The sequence below is a fragment of the Mustela putorius genome, unplaced genomic scaffold, assembly GCF_011764305.1.
Source record: "Mustela putorius furo isolate JIRA1106 unplaced genomic scaffold, ASM1176430v1.1 tig00537248_pilon_pilon_pilon, whole genome shotgun sequence".
Lineage (NCBI taxonomy): Eukaryota > Metazoa > Chordata > Mammalia > Carnivora > Mustelidae > Mustela > Mustela putorius.
Window position 1 is genome coordinate 12,036,727 of NW_025422387.1, and position 25,147 is coordinate 12,061,873.

The 25,147-nt window shown below is 41.5% G+C and overlaps 1 protein-coding gene across 2 annotated transcripts in view; it reads right to left on the reverse strand.

Moving 5' to 3' along the window:
- Positions 1-530: 530 nt before the first annotated feature.
- The window catches only part of TAOK3 (TAO kinase 3), a 182,679-nt gene continuing 158,062 nt past the window's right edge, over positions 531-25,147 (reverse strand). For both annotated transcript variants that reach the window (XM_004753331.3, XM_004753332.3), the window contains exons 16-21: positions 23,823-23,951; positions 18,813-19,016; positions 10,804-11,043; positions 9,170-9,382; positions 3,189-3,371; positions 531-1,916 (exon numbers count right to left, since the gene is read on the reverse strand). In XM_004753331.3, the coding sequence (XP_004753388.1) occupies positions 1,755-1,916; positions 3,189-3,371; positions 9,170-9,382; positions 10,804-11,043; positions 18,813-19,016; positions 23,823-23,951 (1,131 nt within the window). In that variant the 3' untranslated portion in view covers positions 531-1,754. The remainder of the gene's footprint in view (positions 1,917-3,188; positions 3,372-9,169; positions 9,383-10,803; positions 11,044-18,812; positions 19,017-23,822; positions 23,952-25,147) is intronic.

Sequence of the window (25,147 nt, forward strand, 5' to 3'; positions counted from 1 at the left end):
GTCTGCTTCTCCCGCTGACCTCTCTCCTCTCATGCTCTCTCTCTCTCAAATAAATAAATAAAATCTTTAAGAAAAAAAAAAGCTACATATTTTACTACCTCACTGATATGCACATAAAATTATTCTAATAAAAGCAGAATATGAGGGGATCTGCCATACAGTGGGACCATTTCAAATACTTGGCCATAATCTCTGTTTAATAGCTTGCTTTTCTGTAAGAGCGTGTAATGTCTTAGCTCTGCATGTGCCTATGACTGGCACACTGGTGTGTGTGTGTGTGTGCCCACGCAAGCACATGTGCCATTTTCTAAAGGGCAAACAGGTGCAACTGACCACTTCAAACAATGGGATGTTATCTTCAGCCCTGTAGAAGAACTTGCAAGACACAGATTTACCTGAAAATCTCAGACGGCTCTTCTGGGAGCACCCAGGGCTGTGGAGGATGGTATCTGGAGGGCAGGTCTCCCTCTGAGTTATGAGCTGGTGAACCTAGAAGGGAAACTTCCTGCTACAATAACACAGCAAGGCAATGTGATGAACACTTTTATTTACAAATATAATTAAAAGCTCTGACAGTTATCATGCTCTTCCTTGGAACCTGAAAAATGTTTTGTTTTGTTTTTTTTTAAAGTGCATGCAAAAGAAGTAAAGCCTTTTTTTTTTTCATCATTTTTTATTGTAAGAAAATACACAGTTTGAAAGTGTGAATAATGCAATATTTATGACCAAGATATGGGACTCAGGGAGGGGAAGGGGAATAAAGAAAAAGATCAAGATGATCTGATCGAGAGACAGTGTCGAACTCCAAATACTGAATTGGAAAAGGAGGGGGGTGGGGAGGAAGAGGAGGAGGAAGTAAAAAAATTTGATCAGAGAAACAGTTAAAATACAATATGAAAATAAGTAATACCTCTCCTTAAATTCCTTCTATACACAAAATACACGATTTGCCAAAGCCCAATTTGTGCTACTGGGATTCTGTGAGCTCCTTAAGTGTATTCACATCCTCTGCAACAGCAGAAAATGATTATGATACAATCAGAATATGCTGAAGACAAGTTAAACTCTTGCCAGCAGGTTCTTAAAAATCACAAGATCTCTTCACCCCACCCACCCCCCCATCCCCAAAAAAGTAATAATATGTCACCACTGATATGTACATCACAATTAGTTTCTGTAAAATGTATCAAATTTTCAATCTTTAATAAAACTTTGTTTTTTTTTATTCCTGATGAATAAATACCAAAAAAATAAAATAAAATAAAATAATGCAGCAGCTAGTTAAGGTGTAAGGCTGCGGATATTGTGTCTCTCTCCCCCTTGGCATTTATTATTATTATTTATTTGTTTGTTTTTTTTTTTTGCTTCACTTTCACAGATTGGTGGTAATGAGTGATTGCTTAAAGCAATATACATCCACTTTTGTTGTTGTCGTTGGTTTATTGTTTTGTTAAAACTGTCTCCAAAGTTTTCACTGAAACATTTTGAATCACATCAATACTGTGACGTGTACTATGAATAGAAGAGATGGCCAGGTTTTGGCCAGCACTGAAAGTTGACACGGGGGGAGGAAGGGGCCCCTGATGGAGTAAGAATAAACAGGCACTAGTCCGACACGATGTCAGTAAGAGTAAGAGAGAGAGAGAGTGAGAGCAACGCCCGTTAAAATGGGGAATGTGGTTTTGCAGGGTCTGAATTTTTTTGTTTTCTTTTTTCTTTTTTTTTTTTTTTGTAAATGGCAAAAAAATTTAATCTCATCTATAGTCCTCCTTAGGAAAATCTAATGTAACCAAATTCCCAAATCCCATTCTGAGGCTCTCCATGTCAAAAGTTTCAATCTCTCGCTCTTGCCTTTCCAATAGGTACTTTATTCTCTCGCTGCGTTCCTTCTGAAGGGCAGCCAGCTCTTCTTCAATCTGAAATAAGCACAATGAACAGTTCTTAATGGACAAGGTCTCCCCGCAGCCGCCCGCAAACACACACGGACACGTACATAAACACATACGACATACAAACACATGGGAACTCAGAGTAATCTAGGCTGGAAAAGGCTGGGACAATCCCGGGATAAATGTCCTGTATCTCATCCATATTTAAAATTTGCTCACAAGAATAAAAATGTTCGGGGCCCACCCAGGGGCTAGCACTACCATTCTAGCAAACCAAGCAGCTGGGCTGATCTAGGTCAGTGTCCTGTCTCAGCAGGAGATGGCTCAGGAGAAACTAAAAGACACTCAAGCACAATTAGATTGTGCTGCTTTCCCATAGAGAGCAAGATGCCCCCTGGGTCATTAGCAATTTAGTTCTAGAACAGGAGTTGTGAAAATAGTCTCTTACGTTGGTCTCAGGGAAGTACCAGAAGAAAGTACAAATAACTGGTTAAGCAAATAAATGCTTAACGGCTTTGAGACACCTTATGAAATCTTTTCTACTTCATATTCTTCAGCAATTTTTTTTTAAAGATTTTATTTATAATTTATTTGTCAGAGAGCTCACAAGTAGGCAGAGAGGCAGGCAGAGCGAGAGGGGGAAGCAGGCTCCCTGCTAAGTAGGGAGCCTGATGTGGGGCTCGATCCCAGGACCCTGCGATCATGACCTGAGCCAAAGGCAGAGGCTTAACCCACTGAGCTACCCAGGTGCCCCCTTCAGCAATATTTAAAGCAATGAATATTTCAGTTCTGATAACATTTATTATGCCTTTTTAAATAATATTTATTATTAGGGCAATATCAGACTCTTTTCATGCTAATTTTTAAAAAGAGCCCTGCTGGTGATTTCTTTTGGTGGAGAAATAACTGAAAATAAAAACCCAATCCGCATCTGGCTTCTTCAAACCATTTTGCAGCCACGGTGTCAGCTCATAGCACCTTCCACAAATGTCTTGTCAACTGCCCCGTCACCCATGCCATTCTTCTGGCTCTGAAGGTGTGAAGGGGTACTCTAGCAGAGTAATAGAGTTCAGACTGTGGGGTCAGATTTACGTGAGTAACTTAACCATTTGGAGCCTTAATGTTGTGCCTGTGGAATGGAGATTATACCTATTTCTCAGGGGTACTGGGAAGATAAAAGCATGAAATAAGTGAACAGTGCGGTTTAAGTACACAGGCAGGTCTCCATAAATGGCGGTTCTCTAGGCCATGGTCCACCCTCCACCCAACTATATGGGACCCAGAGTAACACTCTCATACCTTCTGCTCAAGATGTGCTCTACGTAGAGACACCCTCTGCTCTAGCTTCTGGAGCTCACGTTCATGCTGTGCCTCTGTTTGCATCTTGATTTTGCTCTGGTAGGCATTGAGCAGCTCCATTTCCTGCTGGAGCTGTAGCCTCAAGGCCTGGCATTCTGCTTCTTGAGCCTCATCTAGCCGTAACTGCGGGCACAAAAGACACACACTGTAATTCATTCCTAGCTTACGGCACCTGGTGACTACTGGAAGAGGTTTCCTTGTTCGGACTGAAACAGGTCCCTCAGAAAAACAGGTGCCTTGGGTACATTCAGAGTTAGGAATCAAAATTAGTACATTCTGCCCCATGGGCTGTGAGGTTCTACAAACACATTCTTAAACATTCCTTCTTAAGAAAACGAAAACATTCTTTTCTTAAGAAAAACTGGTTTTCCTAAAACCACACACACAGGAGTCAGGAAGGCTACATGCTCCAGTGATTAAGCCTGTGGGTTTTGGAGGCAGACTCCTGACCTTGAAATCTAGCTCCATGATTCACTCAGGTATGTCCCCTTGAGAAGTTACCCCCTCTAAGTCTCATTTTTTTTCCTCTCAAGAAAATAACCAGTCCTACTGTCTAAGATTGGTATGAGGATTAAATGGAAGAATTCATATGAAATCCTAGGCATAGTTTAGATGCACACCAAGTGTTCAGTAAATAGTAGCTGTTAACATTATTTTGGCTTTGATTAACCATTTCCATATTTATGTATCCTTAACCCTCAAACTACCACACATTTAGGTATCCTTAGCTCTAAAAAAATGAGTCCAATCTCCATGACATTGAGGACTATCCCACAGTACAGTTATGCTCCTAGCAAGTAGTGCTGGTCCCTACAATTGACTATACAAGCTATCCTGCCGGCTAACCCACCTAAACTCAAGTGGCTCAAAATCTCTTCCTCACAGAGATCTTAAGGGACATATTCTGGTTCGAAGTAGTGAAGTCTAGATTATAAAGCAGGCCAACAGAGCTCCCCTTGCTCTCTATAGCTCCTGGACTTTGTATCACATGCCACGCTGTTGGTTCTGTCTAAGGAATGGGCCAAGACAGCCCATCTTTCAATGAGCATAACTGAAGGTTTGGGGCCATTAATGGGACTATATTTTGTGGTTGATGATCCTCCTGCCCCAGGCCTGGTTTTGTCTAAAAACTTTTATCAGGCCCTCAGTTCAGCTGGGAACTCTAGGAGATGAGAATCCTTGAATTAGATAGATAGTTCTGTCAACCCTGAAGTTATCCATGTTTCCATACAAACACTTTTTCTCCATTTTATGCTCCCCACCCCAATCCGTACAATTTGTGACAATTAACAATGTATCTCAATATCTTAAGAAACGTTTGGAACTGTTACTAGAATAGTTTAAGAAAGTTATCTGCACAGTATATTCTTTAGTACTTTTGGAGGAATATATCACATGAACATGAAATAAATACCATAATCATATTTCCAAAGCATTTTCTAGTAATCAATCCTACCCAGTGTTCACTAAAATCCACTGAAAAGGATACCTCTTTTCTTATTTTCCCAATGAGAAATGAAGGGAGAAGAGACACAAGATAAAAAAGTCACTCCACAGCAGGAACAGCCTTACTGATAAATGCCACAGGGTTTACTGGCTCCCAATAAGACTTATTAATTCCCTCTTGATGTGGGAGCTTCCTTACCAATAAAGGGAATGAAAGCCTGTTCTTTTCTACTTGTCTTTGTTAATTGTTATGAGCTCTGGCCAAATGGGTGAGAGGCTCATCTTATAGGCAGCTTAGTCCATTGAAACATCTTTATCTTCTCATTTTTCTGGCGTTTTATTATTAACTTCTATAACTATGGGATTTTGTACCAGCTCTGACCCTATAAAAGTGTGGTCTAGAAATCAGAGAGGACATTCCAGTATCCAGTATTCATTGCCCCAAAGTTGCACATATCAAATCCATTAAAATGTTTTATAGAAGTGTAGGTAAATATCACATCTGTTTCCGAAAGTGGGTTAACATGAAAGGATGTGATGGCAGCCGCATAATGTAGGATGGCCAGGCTTATGGGCTCTCCCCAAAATGGGGTCAAATCCCAGCTTCATCACTACTTAGTTAATTACCACTATGTGAGCCCCCAAGCCAGGAGTTGGCACATTATGGCCCAAGGGCCAAATCTGGCTTGCTGCCTATTTTTGTCAATAAGGTTTTATTGGAACACAGACGTGCTCATTCATTTACGTACCACCTAGGGCTGCTTTTGCTTGACAACAGCGGAGTTGAGTAGCTGTGACGGCAACCCAGTGGTCCGCAAAGCCTGCCCCTCTAAAGAAACAGTTTGCCAACTCCTGCTCTAAGCAAGTGGCTTTACTTCAATGAACCTCAATTTCCACGCAGGTAAGTTAGGGTTAAAACGGTAACGACTTCAAAGGTCAAAGAGGTTACACAAGATTGAAATAACATATCCAAAACAGTGGCTGGCTCATGATTAGGAGTCCCTAAAGGATAGTGGCATTAATCATAACTACTTTTATCTTCTCCCTGCCTCAGGAGGAAGAGTATGTCTTTCCTTTTATTCAAAACCAATCCTGAATCTATATTCCTGACCCCATTCTGTCCATCTCACATAAGGGGCATTCCCTGAGCACTTGCTGTGTACCAGGAACTGTTGCAGGCGCTCGTGCCGCAAAGATGAACAAGACAAAAACACTATCAGCCTTGGTGTCCCTACCAACTCTCTCCCCTCTCCTAACCCTTAACCTCTCCTTGAACTCCTCATTCCCATCCTAGCCCTTACTGATCTGGGAAGGGGTCTTTTTCTTATGGGACTTCCGGCAGCATTTAATACCGTGGATCGCCCTTTCCTTCTTGAAATCACTCTCTAGTCTCCTGAGATACCATACCCTCTTGGGATTTTCCCCCTCCCTCCTCTCCTTTCCAGCTACTTCGTTTTTCCTCTAACTTCTCTTCCTAAGGAATCTCGTCTATTCCCAAGGCTACAACTACCATCTATACATGGATGATTCCCACTTCTTCACCTCTATTTCAGTCTTCTCTTCCGAGGCCCAGGCTAGCTTACCCAGTCTGCTAGGGACATCTTTGCCTGGATGGTTCCCAGGCCCCTCAAGCTCAGCATGACTATTAGCTCACCAGCGTTCCCTTCCATTTCCCCCAAGCTGCTCCAGTTCTTTCTTTACCATGCAGGTAAGTGACACCATTATCCACTGTTTTGTTCAGACTAGAGACTGGGAGTCTACCTTAATCCCTCATGCTCCACATTTACTCTGTAACTAAATGCTTTCACTTGCACCTCCTGCCTATCAAATTTCATCACTTTCTCCTTCATCTCATCTGCCCCCTTCTGGTCTCGCCACCCCTTGCTCCTGCCCAGGTAAAAGCAGCAACTTCATACATGATCTCCTGAGATCCATCCGACCATCTCCCAGACCATTCTCCACCTGTCACCTGAGTGATCATTCAAAAATGCAAATCTGATGTCAGTTCCCCACACCGCCTTCAATGCTCTTCAATGGCTTCCCATTGCTTTTAGGATCAAGAGCAAAATCCTTAAGATCTGATCCCTGTTTAACCCTCCAGTCTTATTCTCATTTGGTCTCTGTCTCGTTCTCTATATTCCAAACATAATGGACGCTGAGTTCATCAGAAGTGCCACTATTTCCCCTGTCTTTATCAATGCAGTTCTTTTGCCCAGAATGTGCTCTCTACTCCTCAGCTTAAATACTCCTTGTCTCTGAGAGGCCTTTCCTGACTCTCCACACCAGCCTACTCTCCTGGCCACACTCTGTTGGCACGCTCTACTTGCTCGGCCATTACATGGAGTAGACTTTCTCAATGCCATTTCCTCATTTTTCCATAAATTCCATGAAGACATGATCAATGACTATCTTATTCACCACAGTATCCTAGGATGCCTGGGGCACAGTAGGGCACTCAATGCTTACTGGATGGATGGATGAATGAATGAATGATTGAATGAATATATAGATTCCTACCCATGACCTCAGGTTTAAGAACACCTTTAAAGCCTTTCCCGAAAAACAGAAGTCTTCCTTCAATTGTCTCTTCCTCTAACTACAGTTCTTCTCCCTTCCTTTGCTGATGAGCAGTTGGGAAAAGGAATCTTGTTATGTTTCTACCTCACTTTATAGTGTATTGTAACATGCACTACGATGTCTTCCACTCCGACCGTCCACTGCTTGTCTGTGACAGTCACTGCACAAGTCTCCTGTGGGGTCCAGTTGGTCTCTGTTGCACTTGAAATGATCACCTAGAAGCTTCTGTTCTGGTGTCACTGACATACTCTCTCCAATTCCCCACCCGCATTAATAATTCATCTCCTTTGGTCTGCTTCTCCTCCACCCTCGTATGGTGAGGTCCACAGCTCCTGTTCTTAGTCCTCTTCTTAATAAAATCTCCTATCCCTAGGTCTCAGGCATTCCCAATAGCTACAACTTCCCCCATCTAACATGGATGTCTAGCTACTTGTCTCTTGAACTATAGATTTCCATCTCTGTACCTCTCTACCTGGATACCCACAAAACTCAGGTTCAGTTAACATGCCTAAAACTTAGTCAATTATCTGCCAGGCATCCAAGCTTACACTTCCTCCATTTTTTTTTTTTTTTTAAAACCTCGGTAAAATGATGACTATTCCACTGTTATCAAGCCTACCTCCCAAATGGGTCATGGAGCTCAACCTCTTCTAACTCCTAAATATTTCTCAAATCCTTCTTCCTCCTCACCATCTCCAGGAGGATGTTCTCAGTTCAGGGTTTCCTTACTTTTTCCCTGGCCTAGAGTAGTTTCCTAACAGGTCTCTTCACTTACAGTTGTTAAATTACTGGTATCTTTCTAGATCACAAATCTGATCTTGTTACTTTCCTTTTTAAAATGGGCTTCAGCAGATCCCCATTTGTTTACAGAAAGATGTGCAAACTCCTGACTTTTGAGGGGCTGATCCCCAACTATCCACCTGCTTCCCTTTATATTCCTGTCGTATCAACCACTCATTCCTTAAATGCACTGTCCTCTTTCAGGCCTTGTATCTTTGCATTTACTGTGTCCTCTCTGCTGGGAATAACTTTTTCTTCTTCTACCTGTCTGACAAAGTATTACCCTTTAAGACTCATCTCCTTGTGAAAGCTTCACTGGTAAGCTCCCATCTCTGGGTTACCAAGACCTTTATGACCTCTCCAATTGGGGCTCCCATAAATCCTCCTTGAACTTTGGACTCACACCAAAGTTCTTTTGGACCCCAAATGCACACTTTCCATCTTTTGGACCTTTGCCCATGTAGGTCCCTTTCCATGGAGGCTGTTTACTTCAGTACATTCCTTCAAGCTTCTTGGCTCTTGCTGGGAAGCTTTCCCTACAGCAGAGTAGATGTTCTTACTTATCCTCCCACAGCGCCCCCCACCTTGCACCCCCCCACTTCAAAGCATTTATTACGCCTTTTTAAATTGCTTAATTCTCTGACTTCCTTGCTTGACTAACGAGAAGTGTGAAGACAGGGATCAACTGTTGTCTCCCTAGCTTATTACTCTAGCTCTGAGCCCAGCAGAGTGCTGAACGCAGACACTTAGTAAAAGTTTATTGAATGAATGGGTCTGTGGGTCTTATTCATTTGTGCCTGATATTAGTTGCACCATCTTTGATACATGAAAACACGGTATTATATGCGGTATCTATCGTATCTTGCCCTCAAAGTCCCTATGTGCCACAGGTCTGATTGAGCATGTGACTCCTTGAGTTCCATCTTATAAGACACACTCCAGCAAGTATCCACATTGGCTTGGCTTTATTCAGCGTCGTCACTTCCTCAGTTCTTTGGGCAGAAAAACACCAGTATCCTAAATTTGAGCAAGAATCATCTTGGGAACAACAGGCTGGATCTTGAATTTTCTTGATTCCCAAAGCTCTTGAAGCTGTGGCACTGAACCTAACCACTTACCGCTTGAGAGGCCATCATTTCATTTATACTCTGTTCATACTGCTCTGCCAAAATGGCAAGTTTTCTTGTCTGCTCATCTTTCAGTGTCTTTAAGATTGTTTTGTGCTCATTCTTTGGAGTAACTTCCAACTGGTGATTCTTGAGTGCTTTATACTGTTTGGTCTGTACTTTGCAAGTGTCCTGAAACTGTTTTTTAATTTGCATTTCCATGGCCTGTGTAGAAAAAGGGACAAAAGGAGAATAAAGACACGTTAGTAAATGCAGAAAACCTTCCATTCTAACAGCACAATACAGGTGCTGGGACCAGTTGTCTTTTGGTGCAGTGACCCATATTACTAGTCAGCAATCATGAAAATAATACAGACAAGAGTTAACTACCAACACTGTTGGTCTTACATTAAATGAATGGAAGTAATTTTGACTTTACCAATGGATTTTTAAAAATGAATTATTACAAGGGGATCACAGCTCTAAGCAGATTGTAGGGTACTATGAAGCTTCGTTTGTTAAAGGTCGTTCATTATTTTAATGGCTTCTTAGTCAAAATCTTCAGTGTCTTCCATTGGTTATTAATTTCCCCGCATTTTGTTTTGTTCATCTCCCTCCCCACCCATGTTTCCAAATGAGAAAGGGGATGGTGACACATAAGCTGGCTCCCACAGCTCTGCGTTTCTTTGACAAATCAACAAAGGAGAGCATCTGGATAATATCTCACATCATAACATATTTCCCCTGGATTTCAGCATAACTGGACAGGGAAAAGTGATTTTGGATTTCTTCTCCCATGAAGGCATTATACTTTCATGTACCAATACCAAATATGCATTTTGGCAAGGAGGAGGTGGGCTATATTATTTAAGTCCAGAAGGCACTCATCAGGTTGCTTCAGAGTCACACGTGCATTTCATAAACGCTTGGAGTTGTGATGACAGAGATCACTCATCATACAGGTTAGGATTTGGCCAGACAGGAACATGGCCAGGTTGGCCTCAAATCTCTGTTAACAATGACAACAACCCCCCTGACACACAGCAATGGCTTAGTCCATAGAGCTTGTGAATTAGCAGTCAGCTAAAATTATCTGGAGGCAGTGAGGGCCAAAGGGATTCCAAATCTCTAGTGCAAGGATAATAAATGTCTGGAACATGTAGATTCACTCCTGATTCCCATGCCCATGACAGACGTCACTAATAAACCATACTCTTTCCTACTAAGCCTGCATGTGGCTTTAGTCTTTCTCAATATAGCGGCACTCAAAGTAGTTACTACCAATACTCTAGCACAACAGATGAAATTTATCTGCTGTATATCTGCTAGGTAACTTTTTTATTCCTTGGGATTGGAACTTAGGGCTTCGGTTTGTCCATCAATTACAGCTCTAAAGAGGTCAGGTTATGAAGGGGTCAGAGAAACTGCATGATGGTTTCCAAAGTAGCATCTGTTCAGGAGTTTGTTACATACGGACTCTTGGGCTTCAGTGTGGAGACTCTGATTCAATAGGTGTGGGGCCCCAAAACTTGTAATTTTGAAGGGTTGCCCCGGAGAATCTGACAGTCATCCAGAGGCAGGAACTACTAAGTCAGTCTAACTGCATCCCGGAGCACAAATAAGGGAATACTTTGATTTCCTCTTACCTTTAAGTTTTTTGGCTGTTGCCGAAGTTCCATGACATGCTTCCTGTGCAGTTCCCTTTCCCGCCTCTTATTGTACTCCAGCTGGTTTTCCAGTTCGGTCTGGTGCTGTAGACGGATCAGGTCCATGCGCAGCTTCTGTAACGTGTGCAGCTGCCTGTACTCGAGCTCTCGGGTGGACTCGTCGTGTCGGATCAGCATGGCGTGCTCCATCTCCTTCTGGGTCCTCTTTTTATTTAGTTCCTGCATTCAGGAACGAGACACAAATGGAGAGAGGTGACTGCAGGTGAACTGGAAGGAACGCATGACAGGGTGAGGGATGGCAAGGAAGGGGGGCACGACTAACTGTCTCTTAATTAAACCCATTAGTGTTTAGCAGCATGATTTAATGAGATTGGATTAGCAATCCCTGGAGGTTTAGGTTCTGTTTCTGGGCCCATCACTTACCAGGTGGGCAAGTATACCATCTGTAAAATGGGATTTTGCAGCCATCCCGCAACTACACTATCTACAGAATGGGATTAATTCTAACTGACCCCATCTTCTTTTTTTTTTTAATAATTTTTTTAAAGGTTTTATTTATTCATTTAACGGGGAGAGTACAAGCAGGGAGAGCAGCAGGCAGAGTGGGAGGGAGAAGCAAGCTCTCTGCTGAGCCAGAAGCCAGATGTGGGACTCGATCCCAGGACCCTGGGATCACGACCTGAGCCAGGCAGTTACTTAACAAACTGGGCCACCCAGGCATCCCTAACCTACACCTTCTTACCTCTTAGAGCTGTTGTGAACCCTGTTTAGGTAAGGTCTTATGCACAGGTGTAAATAAATGTTTCTTCAGTTAAGCCAGGGGTTCTCAATATGGGCTGCCCATTAAAATCACGTGAGGAGAATTTAAACACAAGATACCCGAATCCTACAACCTGAAGCTCTGATAACTGTTGGGGGGGGGCGGTGGTTGGGGAAGGGGGATGCACTGACATCACTATTTTTAAAAACTCTTAAGAGTTTTTAAACTCTTAAGAGTTCTTCAGGTGAATAGAACACATAGAGTCAGAGTTGAAAATCATTGACTTAAACTGGCAATGTCTGCAATGTTTGTGGTTTTCTGGAAAAAACCCTGTTTTTGCATGATTGAGAAGTAGGATAACGAACTGCTTTTTAAAATCTCAGAGTAAGGGAAGGCTGGGAAAAAGCAGATGTACTCTCTCCCCTTTCATTTTTTTCCATTAGTCTGATCATTCTAGATAAAATCATTCTGTTCTTTCCAGTTCTACTCATGTCTTTCCTTTCTTTCTCTTTCTGTCTTTAAGGGAGGAAAGAAAAAAAAATAGAAAAAAAATAAAGGTAGTTGAGTGCAATTTTTTCACTTACCAGTTCAAGAATATTTCCTAAATTGCACCATATCCAAGATCTGAACCATGTGCTCTGGGTACATAAAATGTTTACTCAGCCATGATTCTGTTCTCAACCTGCTAACGCTCTACTAGGGGACTATACTACATATTTATTGAGGTACTATATGCTCGGCTCACAGCTGACTCAATCAATTTATTTTCCCTCCTGGGAATTTGGAATTGGGATTCAGAGACAGTTAATCTCTATGTGAGGCTGGAACTGAGGGGCATATAAAAACTACAAATGTGACAGTCATCCACTGCTAGATGAGTAGGTTGAGGGTTAGAGAATGCTGGGCTTCAGAACAAGGATGAGAAAGGGAGAAGGCAGACATGCAGGGAGTATGCTGATGCCTACGTTCATAACTGGTTGTAAGCTCTCCTGTAGGTCCAGCGGTATTATTGCTATTGGGTTTTGTGAAATATTCCTCTATGTCTGTAGTAAATTCCCTGGTTTTGGCTTAAACTAGCTCAGATAAATTTCAGTAATGTGTAAACAAAAGAACCTTAATTAACCCAGGCAAGTCAGTTATAGATGTAAATTTAAAAAAAAGAAAGAACAAGGCTGAAAGTGGTCAGTGCCATCAAAGAGGTAAACATTTATGCTGTTAGATTTCTGAAAAGGGTGGTATTACTACTAGTTAATGTCAAGGAAAGGGGTGCCTGGGTGGCTCAGTCCATTAAGTGTGTGCCTTTAGTTCAGGTCATGATCTCGGGGTCCTGGGATTGAGCCCCACGTCGGACTGCCTGCTCAGTGGGGAGTCTGCTTCCTGCTTCTTCCTTTCCTTCTTCCTCTCCCCCCAGCTCATGTTCTCTCTCTCTCTCTCTAATAAGTTAATAAAAATCTTTTTTTTTTTTTTTTTAGTTAATAAAAATCTTAAGAAAAGAAGAGAGCTTGTGAGTTGGATTTTCAGTGAGTATAAGAGTGCCTCTCTGATGACATCCACTATGGGAGAAAGTGCAAGTCATTTATTTTCAGAGAAATATCAGTAACACTTGTATATTGGTATTGCTGAAAATATCTTGCATACTTAAACCTTCTATCCATTTGAAGAGAAGTCCTTTAAACAGCACAACATCTGTTCCTGGAGCAAAGTCCTAACCATTCATTCATTTATTCAACAAATACTTGTTGCATACTTCCTGTGTGTCAGGCACTGTTGTAGGCAGAGGGATAGAGCCATGAACAAGTACATCTCTTCATGGAGCTTATGTTCTAGTGGGGAAACATCCAAAGTATAAATGCAACTTACATTTGTTTTAAGGAGAAAAGATCATCTCCTAGAGGACCTCCCCCTCTTTTGCATTTTGCTTTCCCTTATTTTACTTTTTCCTCTACCTTGACCATCTTCCTTTACAAGTCACTAACTGGCCCCTAGGTGGCACCAAAGGATGGCGAGGCCTTCTCAGAGCCTAAAGCTATACTACACCAATGACCAAGAGAAAAAGCCAAGGAAAGCCTTTAAATAGGTAAAGGTCCTGTTCCTAGATCACTATGTCATTTTTAACCTTTGAGTACCAGGCCTCCCAATATTGGGCATTTATTCATTACCCATTTTCCTAAACTGAGAAGTCCAAAATGAGTCTGGGCTGCCCAGAGCTCTGAAACTTGGTGGGGTGGGGGAAAAGACACAAAGCAAATAGCAGTTTCAAAAGAAATAAAAAACTTTCCTTTACGTCTAATGGGATGCTTCCAGATGTCGTCCACAGAAGAGCGGCATCAGAATAACCTGGGTTGCAAGTGATTGGCTGTAGTAATAGGTCACCCAGCTAAATCTGATACATACTAAAGTGCGAGACTCAATAGAAAAATATTCAGGGTGTGAGTCAATCGTGTTTGATGTTGGACAAATCTTTTAGTGTACGTGCTGTCGAAGTGAGCACTGGACAGATCTTATAATATACATTTTAGTTTTCTCAGGTGTAAAGAGAGGATAACAGGAGCTACACTGTGGACTACCATTCTTGTGAAGATGAAGTGAAAGGCCAGGAGACAACACTTCTGAACATATCAACATATCATGTTATTTTTCTGTATTCAAAAGTGAAAATCTGCCATATTATATCTTAAACCTAGTTCTTTATAAATGATTAAAAAAGTGAGAGAAACATTTTTCTGTTAAAACTGTAAGTTGCTCCCTTTGCCTTTAATTCACACATCTGAGTTGCTGTGGTATAAGTTGATAAGCTGCCTATATTATTATTATTAGACTCCCTATGAGCCTATGACTGTGCCTACATAAAAATATGTAATGTGCTTTCAGTTTTTAAAAGTGATTTCTTGGGGCACCTGGGTGGCTCAGTGGGTTAAGCCGCTGCCTTCGGCTCAGGTCATGATCTCAGGGTCCTGGGATCAAGTCCCGCATCGGGCTCTCTGCTCAGCAGGGAGCTTGCTTCCCTCTTTCTCTCTGCCTGCCTCTCTGTCTACTTGTGATCTCTCTCTGTCAAATAAATAAATATTTATAAAAAAAAGTGATTTCTTGTATCTCACTCAGTCCCACTTGCAGCCCTATGAGGTGGTCTCATTGTTTAGGACTTACCCCTTTTCCATAGGACTGTAACATGTTTGGGAATTGAGACTGATCTAAGATCATACAACTTCTATAAAGGAGAACTGTGTCTAAAACTCGGGTTTTGGGGGGGTTTCAACAGTTTCTATTAAAAGAGGTCCCAACAAATGGTTTATATTTTCCTGTTTTATGTTTTTGGCCTATGACACAGTATTTGGAAGAATCCCTCTGCTTGGGTGAGACACAGGGCACGGTTGCTCTGTCCACACAAATGGCACAATGTGCAGCACACCTTCAATTCATGAAACGAGCTGAGCAAACACAAGATCACATGTAACAGACTATGTGATTTTGCTCATCAGCTTCTCCTTGTCTATATACCCTGGAGGCAGCAGCAGATGAGGGCCATGTGGGCTCCCTTTCCCTCAGCTCACATCACATGCTGTGCACACCTCCCCAAAGCAAAGAGGGAGCTCAGTGTTGAAACCTACATACTTTTCATGAAAGTATGACCATACTTTACAGGACCCTACCTCCCACATAAGATGTGAATCCAGGATGTGTCCCATGATAAACCCTTCCCAACCACGATCCAAGTGCTACTGACTTTAAAAACAGTTGATCTCGTCAAGTAAAAAATTGTGATCTCATGCCCAATGAGGTTGAGTAAGAACCAGAACTCAAGCTTTTAAATGGAGATGTTGTTAGCCTATGACATTTAACGCTTTTTTAGTTTCAGTTCTTGGTTTCATAACTGGTTAGAAAATAGCCAGCGTCCGCGGGCAGTGATGGTAGAGGAAGAGGCTCAACCCAGCTTATGGTGAGCCTTTTCAACATTTTCATTAACTAAAAGGATTGCTCATACTCAGTTTTGGCAAATACACAAAAAAACAGGTGCTCTTTGTTGGTGGGAGTATAACCCCCTAGAGGGCAATTTGGGAATATCTGTTAAAAATTTACATGTATACACTGTGACCCCCAAATTTCCACTTCAGAGCATATATCCTTCAAATATCTGCATCTGTGTAAAAAGATCTGCATACAAAGATGCTCTCTGTGGCACTGTTAGTAATACTGTAAAACATAACAAAATAGCCACTGAGAAGTACTTCAGTAAATAAATAATTTTATAGCCATACTCCCCAAATTCACTGTTAATGGTTAAAAAGAACCAGACAGAGCTGTGTGTCCTGGATGGTGAATGAGAAAAAAAGAAGAGTTACAAAACAGTACAGTGGACATTTTTGTAGGTTCGGTATCCATTTCCCCTTCTTTTGTTAACAGGCTCCTCTTTCTGCTTGAGAAACTCCTCCATCCTATCTGTAATCAGAGAGTACTGAGGAAGGGAGCAAGCACGTTGCCCAATCAAGGTCGCAGTCCCCTAGGAATTTGAATCTTTAGCAGAAATGATACAAAGATTAAACATGGTTGGCGGAAATACACCCGAATGGCAATGCTGTGAGGAATGCCCAGTAGCTCTTGCTCTCTAGGTCACAGAATCTGCTTTTCCAGCTTGGGTCTTCTTCTTCTCCAGCTTGGTTCTACAGCTCTGTTATCTACCCATATCCTTCTAATAAATTCCTTTCTGTTCGTGGGCAGCCAGTGTTTGTTGCTATGGCTTACAGATCAAATAAACTGACTGATACTACATTATCTTATTTTTGTAAAGTTAAAATTCTATAGAAGCCGAATGTATGTATACATATATAAGGAGGAAAAGGAAATCTGGAAATCTGGACACCAAATTAATGGTAGTCAGGATAGAGACTGGGTGGAATGCGATTATGAAGAACTTCCACTACTCAACTATATATTTTTCTGTGTTTTTCTTCATTTAATGTTCTCATAAATAAGAAGAAAACCTTAAGACTCTTCAGGAAAATACCCATATAAGAGTTATTCTTCATTCAGTTGGTTAGAACCTGACACTAATGAAGTAAAAAATATAGTTTCTATCACTTTGGAGGACTAATTGTCTTCTACAGCTTTTATTGGCATTAATTGTTTCCTTAGCCTTAGTCTTCTTCCAAATATGTGCTATCAGAATAACAATAATAATTGCCAGATGAAAAGAATCCCAAGTATCTTATTTCTAAATGGCTTTGGGCTTTTTCATTTGGACTTTTTATTTTGCCTTCTAACAAATGACAACATGTCTAGTACAGAATTAATCAGTTTCTTACCGACACCTCTCTCTAAGCTTCTCTGTTTCTAAATCTACAAGTAACCAAGTCTCGAACACCAGAAATAACTTTGATTCTACCCTCGTCTTTTCTCTCATAGTCGATGGTATGCCAAGTCCTGTTTATTTTGTATTCAAAATATGTTGCCAATTTGCCTCTGACAGCTGTCACCACCATCTTTGTCTATATCCTATTTCCTACCACCTGATTACTTCGCTTCTAGTTTCTTCCCCCAACCCAATGTTTTGCAACCTTCCCCCCCAATTTATTTATTTATGTCATTCATTCATTCATTCATTATCTTCAGGAGCCTTTCTAGATTTCCCTTTCCCTTGATCAACCCCATCCATGAAATAGGAATACCACAGATACACTGTATATCCATTTAAGTACTGTGGACCTTGAGGGGGCCTGAGCCTCTGTAATATATAACACCCCTCCCCTGCAAGAACCCATTCTGATTCCCCTGGGGGCAGTACTGTCCCCACTAAGGATGCATGCTTAAATCAGTCTGTGCATCACCACCAACCAAACTGGGCTAATCTCTCTAAAATAAAATTTTAGCCATATCACTCATTGCCTACCTCAAAAACAAATGTTCAGCAGTTTATCTCTCTTCCAATGAGATGAGACAACACATATAAAGGGTCTGAGCCTGGCTCATTACATGTGTTTGATAAATTTTAGTTTGCTCCATTCCTTCTCCTTCACAGTTGAAAACTGCTCTCCCAAGAGCTTATACTGTATCAATGCACATTCCCATTAAATGTGTCTTTAGTGCTTGTTTCCCTTGTGCAGGCTAACGCTGGTTTTTTTGCAAACTTTGATATTTTTACCAACGTGCTAGTTCATTTATGAGGGTTTCTCTGATTATTCCAGGTCACAATGTTTTCCTACTGAACTCTGTATCTGCAACTGAGTCACATTCTGTGCTCCTCATCTCCGTGAATAATGTCTTATTCATCCAATTTCCCAAATTAGAAACTTTGAAGTCATTTTGGACTCCTCTCTCTTCTGAAATTCTGATGCCATTTGGTTGGAATTACTGTCAGTTCTGCTTCAGATCTAATCTCTCCCCATTGCCTCTTCCAGGTCGAACTAGAGAAAGAATGTCCTCGCTGACCTCACTGTATTTTGCTTCTTGCTGCTGTAGCCTACCTTCGCACCATTGCACTACTTCTTTCAAAGAAAACTCTCTTCGACCCCCTGCCTAAAATCCTCCAATGGCCATTGTAACTGCCTTCAGGCTAAAATTGAAATAACATGGCTTAACACAAAAGGTCCACGTTCTGCTTCTAATTACCCTTTTTTTGACATTCCACTTTGTACACAAACCCCAAACACTCAACTTCTCATGAGTCACTGAGTCCTCCAAGCTCTTTCATGACTGTATGCCCAAGATAGTTTATTTATATGTCTATGGTATCTGAGATGTTATACTGTAACTAGTCTGTTACATGTCTGTTTCTCCTCTTAGACTTAGGGCTGCTTGAAGGCGGGAAACTATAGCCCCTCCTTAACCCTGGCATCTCCAGCATAGTGCCTGGCACTAAGGGGGCATCATTCTATTACTTAGTATTTCACATGGAGCCACAAAAACCCAAGTGTCTGACAAGCAGGCTGAAAACAGAAATTCTCTGTTCTACATCTTTTGATCCTCCACTGTATAATAAAGCTTATATTAGGTGCTCAATAAAAGTCCATTACATTTATTTGGAAAATGTTGATTCCTTATTCTGTAAATGGGCTTTCTCCTTCTTCTCAGTGGTAAATTCGTTTCCTAGCTATTTTTGTATACCTACTTTGTGTCAGGCACTGCACTAGAGACCATAAGGGTTAAGGCTGTAAGAATGAACAGAACAGCCATGATCCTCACAAAGCTGCTTGTCCCATGAGTCAGTGGTGATAGTCATGGCCATAATAAATACCTCCCGGATGTTCTGCTGCTCCACCTCATGCCGCTTGATCATTATTTTCCGCTTGAAGAAACGACAGTTTTTGTCGTAGTACAGTCTCTGCTGGGTGAGAAGGTGGGCTTCCTCTTCAGCCTGTGTGTGCTGCAAGTTCTCTTTATGCTTGGATATCCGCTCTTGCTTTTCTTTCTTGGGTGTGCTATGGTCCTCGTTCATCTCCTTCACAGAAACAAAACAAAACAAAAACAACATGCTGGTCTCATCAAGTAAAAGGAACTAACTGTTTATTAAAATGGTAGATTAAATTATCTGGAGAGCAACTGAGAACGGGAAGACAAAGACTTGTGCTGCATATCCCATCCGCTCAACTTTTTTTGTTGATTAACTGAGTTGTTAGGGACAGGAAGGCTTGTTAGTTTCCACTCTCTGGCTTCTCCCTCTAGGAAATAATTGGTTCACTCATTCAATCAACACACACATACAGAGTTCTTATCATGGGACAGGCACTGTGCAAGGCACAAGGATACAATGGTGAGCAAAAGAACATGATGACCACCATCATGGGGCTCACAGTTTAGAAGCAGTAATTAATCAAAGAACCTCAGAAATGAACTGAAAATGACTGTGACAGCTGCTGTGAAGGTGAAGTACGTGGTTCTACAAGGATGTTTAAAAGAACATATTCGATCTTGGTAACAACTGAACTGAAATTGGAAAAACCTGTAGAAGCTAACCAATGAGAAAGGGGAGGGGAGAATACTCTGGTAGAGGACACAGTGTATGCTAAATACTTCAGGTGGGTTAACTAAAACATGGTGTGAGCGAGGAACGGAGGGCAGGCCAGGGAGGTGGTGCCATGTGACATGACATGAGGCGGGACCATCCGAGGCTTTACAGGCTGAGTTAAGGACATTGATCTGTAGCACAGGAGATAAGGATTTTATATATGTGGGGGACGCACAATGAGATGCATCTCAAAAAGTCATCTTTTTGCCTTTTGACTTGCCTCACGACTCTCGTTGCCTCATGGAAAACAGAATGAAGGAGACAAGACTGGGAGAAGTGGACAGATTTCACAGACAGGAGGTAACTGCAAATGTCACTAGTCTGAATTTCAGGAAGCAATACTTTATTTGCTATTAGAGAGTCAATGAATTACCTTTATTTCCTAAAGGACAAAATTCATAATTATTCCAGCTTTTATGGATAAAGAGAAAAAGGCAGAGACTCAGAACACTTAAAAGGGTGTTACTTTACTCTATGGAGAAAGTAAAAAGACCATTTTTAGAGAAGGCACAGTATATTCTTTTTTGTTCATACTGACAAGCTTGACCTATAATATTCGGTTAACTACTCAGTGAAAATCTCCTTTAAATGCTAATACCTATTTTACTTGATGTTTTGTGATGTGGACATCGCGCACTATTCAGATTATTTGGGCACTTGGCCAACAAGTCCTTGTGCATCAACTTTTAACCTTCCTGTCTAGTGAAGTCTTTAGTGAAACATCAGAATCAACAAAAGAGAAAGCTGTTTCGAGCATGGAGTAAGCAGGGATCACAACAGGAAGGCTGGGTGACTCATCTCTTAATGCCATGACTTCACTACTAGGCTTGGCATTAACCACTACATTGCACATCCAAGTTCAAATGTGACCATATAAACTCACCCAAAATCAAGAATAAATTATTTCCAGACTATCCGTCATCCTGTATTGCCCACATCTCTGTTGTCTATCAAACAGTGGGGATAATGGAGATTGTTTTGTTACCCCAAGGGCAATATCTTTAATATATCAGTATCTAAATGTATACACCACCTTAAATAGTCAGAAATAAGCTTTTCTTTGTAAGAAGTAGTATTAGCTTGGCACAGAAAGGCTTACTGAGGCTATCTCAAACTGAGTTTAGGCTTGTTTTTCCTCATAAGCATGTTGAAAGACTTGTAAGTTTAGGCCTGTGGGTTCCTGCACTCATAAATCTGACTACCCAAAATGCCTGAGGACTCAGTACGGATTCTCTAATGCTGTCCTGTGAGAGAATCTTCTACAGGTTGAGTTCATGCAATCTCCAAATACCTGGGTGTTAGAAAAGGTCAGAATGATGGCTGCAGAAAGTGTGGCCTACAGAGCATGAATAAACACAAGGAGTTAGAAATAAAAATATAAGTGCAATTGAGAACATTTCAAAATTTCTCACTGAAAAAAATCAATGTTATCTGTGATCCAGCAATATCTTTCTACCATGACATAATAATTAGGCCCCAGCAATAACTCGGAGAAAATGAACAGATCATGAACCTTCTTATTTGGGCCATTTCTCCCTACAGCCTGGTTTTCTCGATCTTACAATGTCAGAGATTTTTCCCGTGTAGGCAGTGTGGATTAAATACAAATTTCTCTCAGTCCCCGCAATTACCAGTGGCTCATCTGGGCAGGACTAAAAGTCCTGAGGCCCACCCTAACCCACTTGCTTTCACTTCCTAATTACAAAAGTATTGGAAAGGAACCTTGGTAAGTTCCATATTGTTAACTTAGAATATGAGCTCAAATAAATGATTTCACATACTGAAACAATGCCCTATATTGAATTTTATTAAACCTTAATACACCAATAGTCTAGAAATAAGAAATCCTAAGTCTTATAAGGAGGAAAGTCTAGGGAATTGCAGGCAATTCACCTATAAGCACTGGTGGGAGAAGTGAAGAAATTGGAGCTTTCAGATCAAACTGCAGTTCATTAGCAGGACTCTCCAAGTCTACCATTGGCCTTCAACCAAACTTTTAAGAATCGATCATTCATTTATCAGAGATTTACATGTACCAAGCACAGGCATACAGTTATAGGCAGGGGAAAAAAAAAAAAAGACATGTTCTCTGCTCTTATCACTTACTGGCCAGCGGAGTAAGTAACTCAAAATAGCTAAAAAGAAAAAAAGGGGGGGGGGTTAATTGAAAAGTAGTGTTATGAAACCAGAGGCACCTGTCTTGGTTAAGGAAGTCAGGAGAGATCTCCCTTGGGAAACGATTTTTTTTTTTAAAGATTTTATTTATTTATTTGACACAGAGAGAGATCACAAGCAGGCAGAGAGGCAGGCAGAGAGAGAGAGGGGGAAGCTGCTGAGCAGAGAGCCCGATCTGGAGCCCGATCCGGGGCTCGATCCCAGCACCCTGGGATCATGACCTGAGCCGAAGGCAGAGGCTTAACCCACTGATCCACCCAGGCACCCGATTTTTTTTTTTTTTTTAAGATTTTATTTATTTATCTGACACTGATCACAAGTAGGCAGAGAGGCAGGCAGAGAGAGAGGAGGAAGCAGGCTCCCTGCTGAGCAGGGAGCAGGCTCAATCCCAGGACCCTGGGATCATGACCTGAGCTGAAGGCAGAGGCTTTAACCCACTGAGCCACCCAGGTGCCCTGGGAAATGAGAACTAAGTTAAGGTTTTGTTTGTTTGTTTGTTTGTTTGTTTTAAAGTAGGCTCCATGCCCTATGTAAGGCTTGAATTCATTACCTGAGATCAAGAGTCTCATCTCTACAGATTGAGCCAGCCAGGCGGCCCAAGTTAAGGTTTTAGTAAAAAATTGTAAGTCGTACAAGGAGAAGGAGTAACAGTTAACAGCAGAGGGAGAGACTGGGGGTGGGGGTGGGGGTGGGGAGAGCATCCTGGTGGCAAAAAACAGTATGAAGAAACAGTCTTCTCCAAAGGCTTTAGAGAAAAGTGGAATTTGGTACATTTGAGGAACCAAAAGGTGACCACTGTGGCAGGAGCAGCAAACAGGGCTGTAAGCAGGTGAGGTAACAGCGGTGTGAGGCGGGATGGAAGGAGAGGCTGAGAGTAGACTACTAGTATTTTGATCTCTCCTAAGAGCAACGGAAGTCAATGAATGCTAAAATCATGAGGTGATATGATGAGACTCATGTCTGGTTTTTTTTTAAGATTTTATTTATTTATTTGACAGACAGAGAGATTACCAGTAAGCAGAGAGGCAGGCAGAGAGAGAGAAAGGGAAGCAGGCTCCCCGCCAAGCAGAGAGCCCGATGTGGGGCTTGTTCCCAGGACCTTGGGATCATGACCTGAGCCAAAGGCAGAGGCTTAACCCTCTGAGCCACCCAGGAGCCCCATGTCTGTTTGTTTTTAAAGATTTATTTTTGAGAGAGAGAAAGCAAGCTCAGGGAGAGGGTCAGTGGGAGACTGAGAGACTCCTCATGCAGACTCCTTGTTGAGCACGGAGCCTGACACGGGGCTCGATCCCAGGAACCTGAGATCATGACCCAAGCTGAAACCAAGAGCTGGATGCCCAACTAACTGAGCCACCCAGATGCCCTGAGACTTCTGGTTTGAAAAGATCACTCTGGCTGAAGTGGCTGGAGAATAAACTGGAAGTAGGCAAGAATGGTTTAGAGTTAAATCAATGGTTCTTAAAATCTGATGCCAGAGTCAACAGCCTCAGCATCACTTGGGAACTTGTTAGAAATGCACATTTCAAATTCCACCCAGATCCACTGAATCAGAAAATCAGAAAATCTAACTTCGGTGATTTAGGAATCCATTTTATTTTTTTTTATTTTTATTTTTTAAAAGATTTTATTTATTTATTTGACAGAGAGAGATCACAAGTAGGCAGAGAGGCAGGCAGAGAGAGAGGAGGAAGCAGGCTCCCTGCTGAGCAGAGAGCCCAATACGGGACTCGATCCCAGGACCCTGAGATCATGACCTGAGCTGAAGGCAGCGGCTTAACCCACTGAGCCACCCAAGTGCCCCTAGGAATCCATTTTAATAAGCACTTCAGGTGATATAAAGTTTGGGGATCAATGGTTTAGACTACTGATTACAATGTAAGATTAAAGAATTTTAAGTTCCAACCTTTTTTACAATATTAAGTAATCTCTACACCCAACTTGGGGCTCAAACTTATAGCCCAAGATCAAAAAATCACATGCTCCACCAACTGAGCTAGCCAGGCACCCCTTCAGTTTTAACCATTCGAATGGCAACTTAGTGATGACAAATATTGGTACTCTTACCTCTTTTATTTTTTCCTTACAAATCTTATACTGTTTCTTCTGACTTTCTAAGAAAGTTGTCAAATCTTTCTTCTGCTGGGCCAAGATCTGTTGCTGGAACTTCTTCTCATCTGCTGCAGCTACCTTTGCCTAATAAAATGACATACAATCTAGGATAAATTGTTCTCCACACAGAATTCAGCTGTCTATATCCTCCAATGCATGAAAAGAGTCCATAAGTGCTGAATAATGTAGTGTTTTTTGAGCAAGTAATTAATAAAAAACAAAATAAGCAAATACCTGTTCTGATTCTCTTGTATCTTAAAACAAATTTGAAATTCTTACCACTGAAAAATACATTTCCAATCATGGGAAAAACATGAAGGCAAACCTCAACATGTTTTATTGAGCACACAAAAAATATAAGGAATGGAAAGTGAACTAAGGATCAAAATAAAAGATTTTTTTCATATTGTTGGTGGCTCACAGATTGAATTATAAAAAATGAATAAGTAACCAGAACTGGCAACTTTTATTCCCAGAATCTCACACTAATTGATTAATAACATTTTGTTTTCTTAAGCACCTGCTATAATTGACAACAGTCATACACTGGGACACTTTGGGGGCTCCCAAATGGATAGAACACAGACCAAATAAAAGATAACCCAATAAGCACTGGCTCCTGAAAGTGATCAAATTGAAGTTTCTGGGGACCATTAGATGCAGCACGTATGTAAGATGAGGTGCTTCGGAGATAGGGAGGGAATTATGCGTCATGGTTCTCTTTATCATCTTTACACCTTTAGCTTCCATCATCAATACTTTTTCCATTCTGAACAATTATCTCTACATATTTACCAAATCGAATCCCCAAGAAAGAATCTGACTGGTTTATTTAATCAGGATCATCCCTGTTTGGGCAGAGGTTTTCAAGCCAGGCTGCCTCACAGCTTGATGGCTGTTGGGGGAATGCTTCTTCTGCAGTTCTGATGTTCCTTTCCACATGGAAAGAGAGCTTAATTACCGAAACACCCCTGGCACTCTGTCCCCAGTCTCTCCATCCTTAGGGAGCACATGTTCACCCCTGCTTTCCCACACTATGTAAATCTGATGGGGGTGTGGCAAGGAAGGCGACTGGTTTAGCACTGCCAGAGCCTAGATAGGCAAGTCTGTTCAGTTTTGTACAGTATTATTAGCGCATTTCCCTTCAGACATGAATTACTTCTCCCATCTAATACTTATCAGTAATAAAGGTAATATTTTGACTCACTGTCTGCCTTAGTCTCTCCTCTGTTTGGAACCTAGATGGGGAAGAGAGATGTCTCCTAGAAGACTCAAGCAAC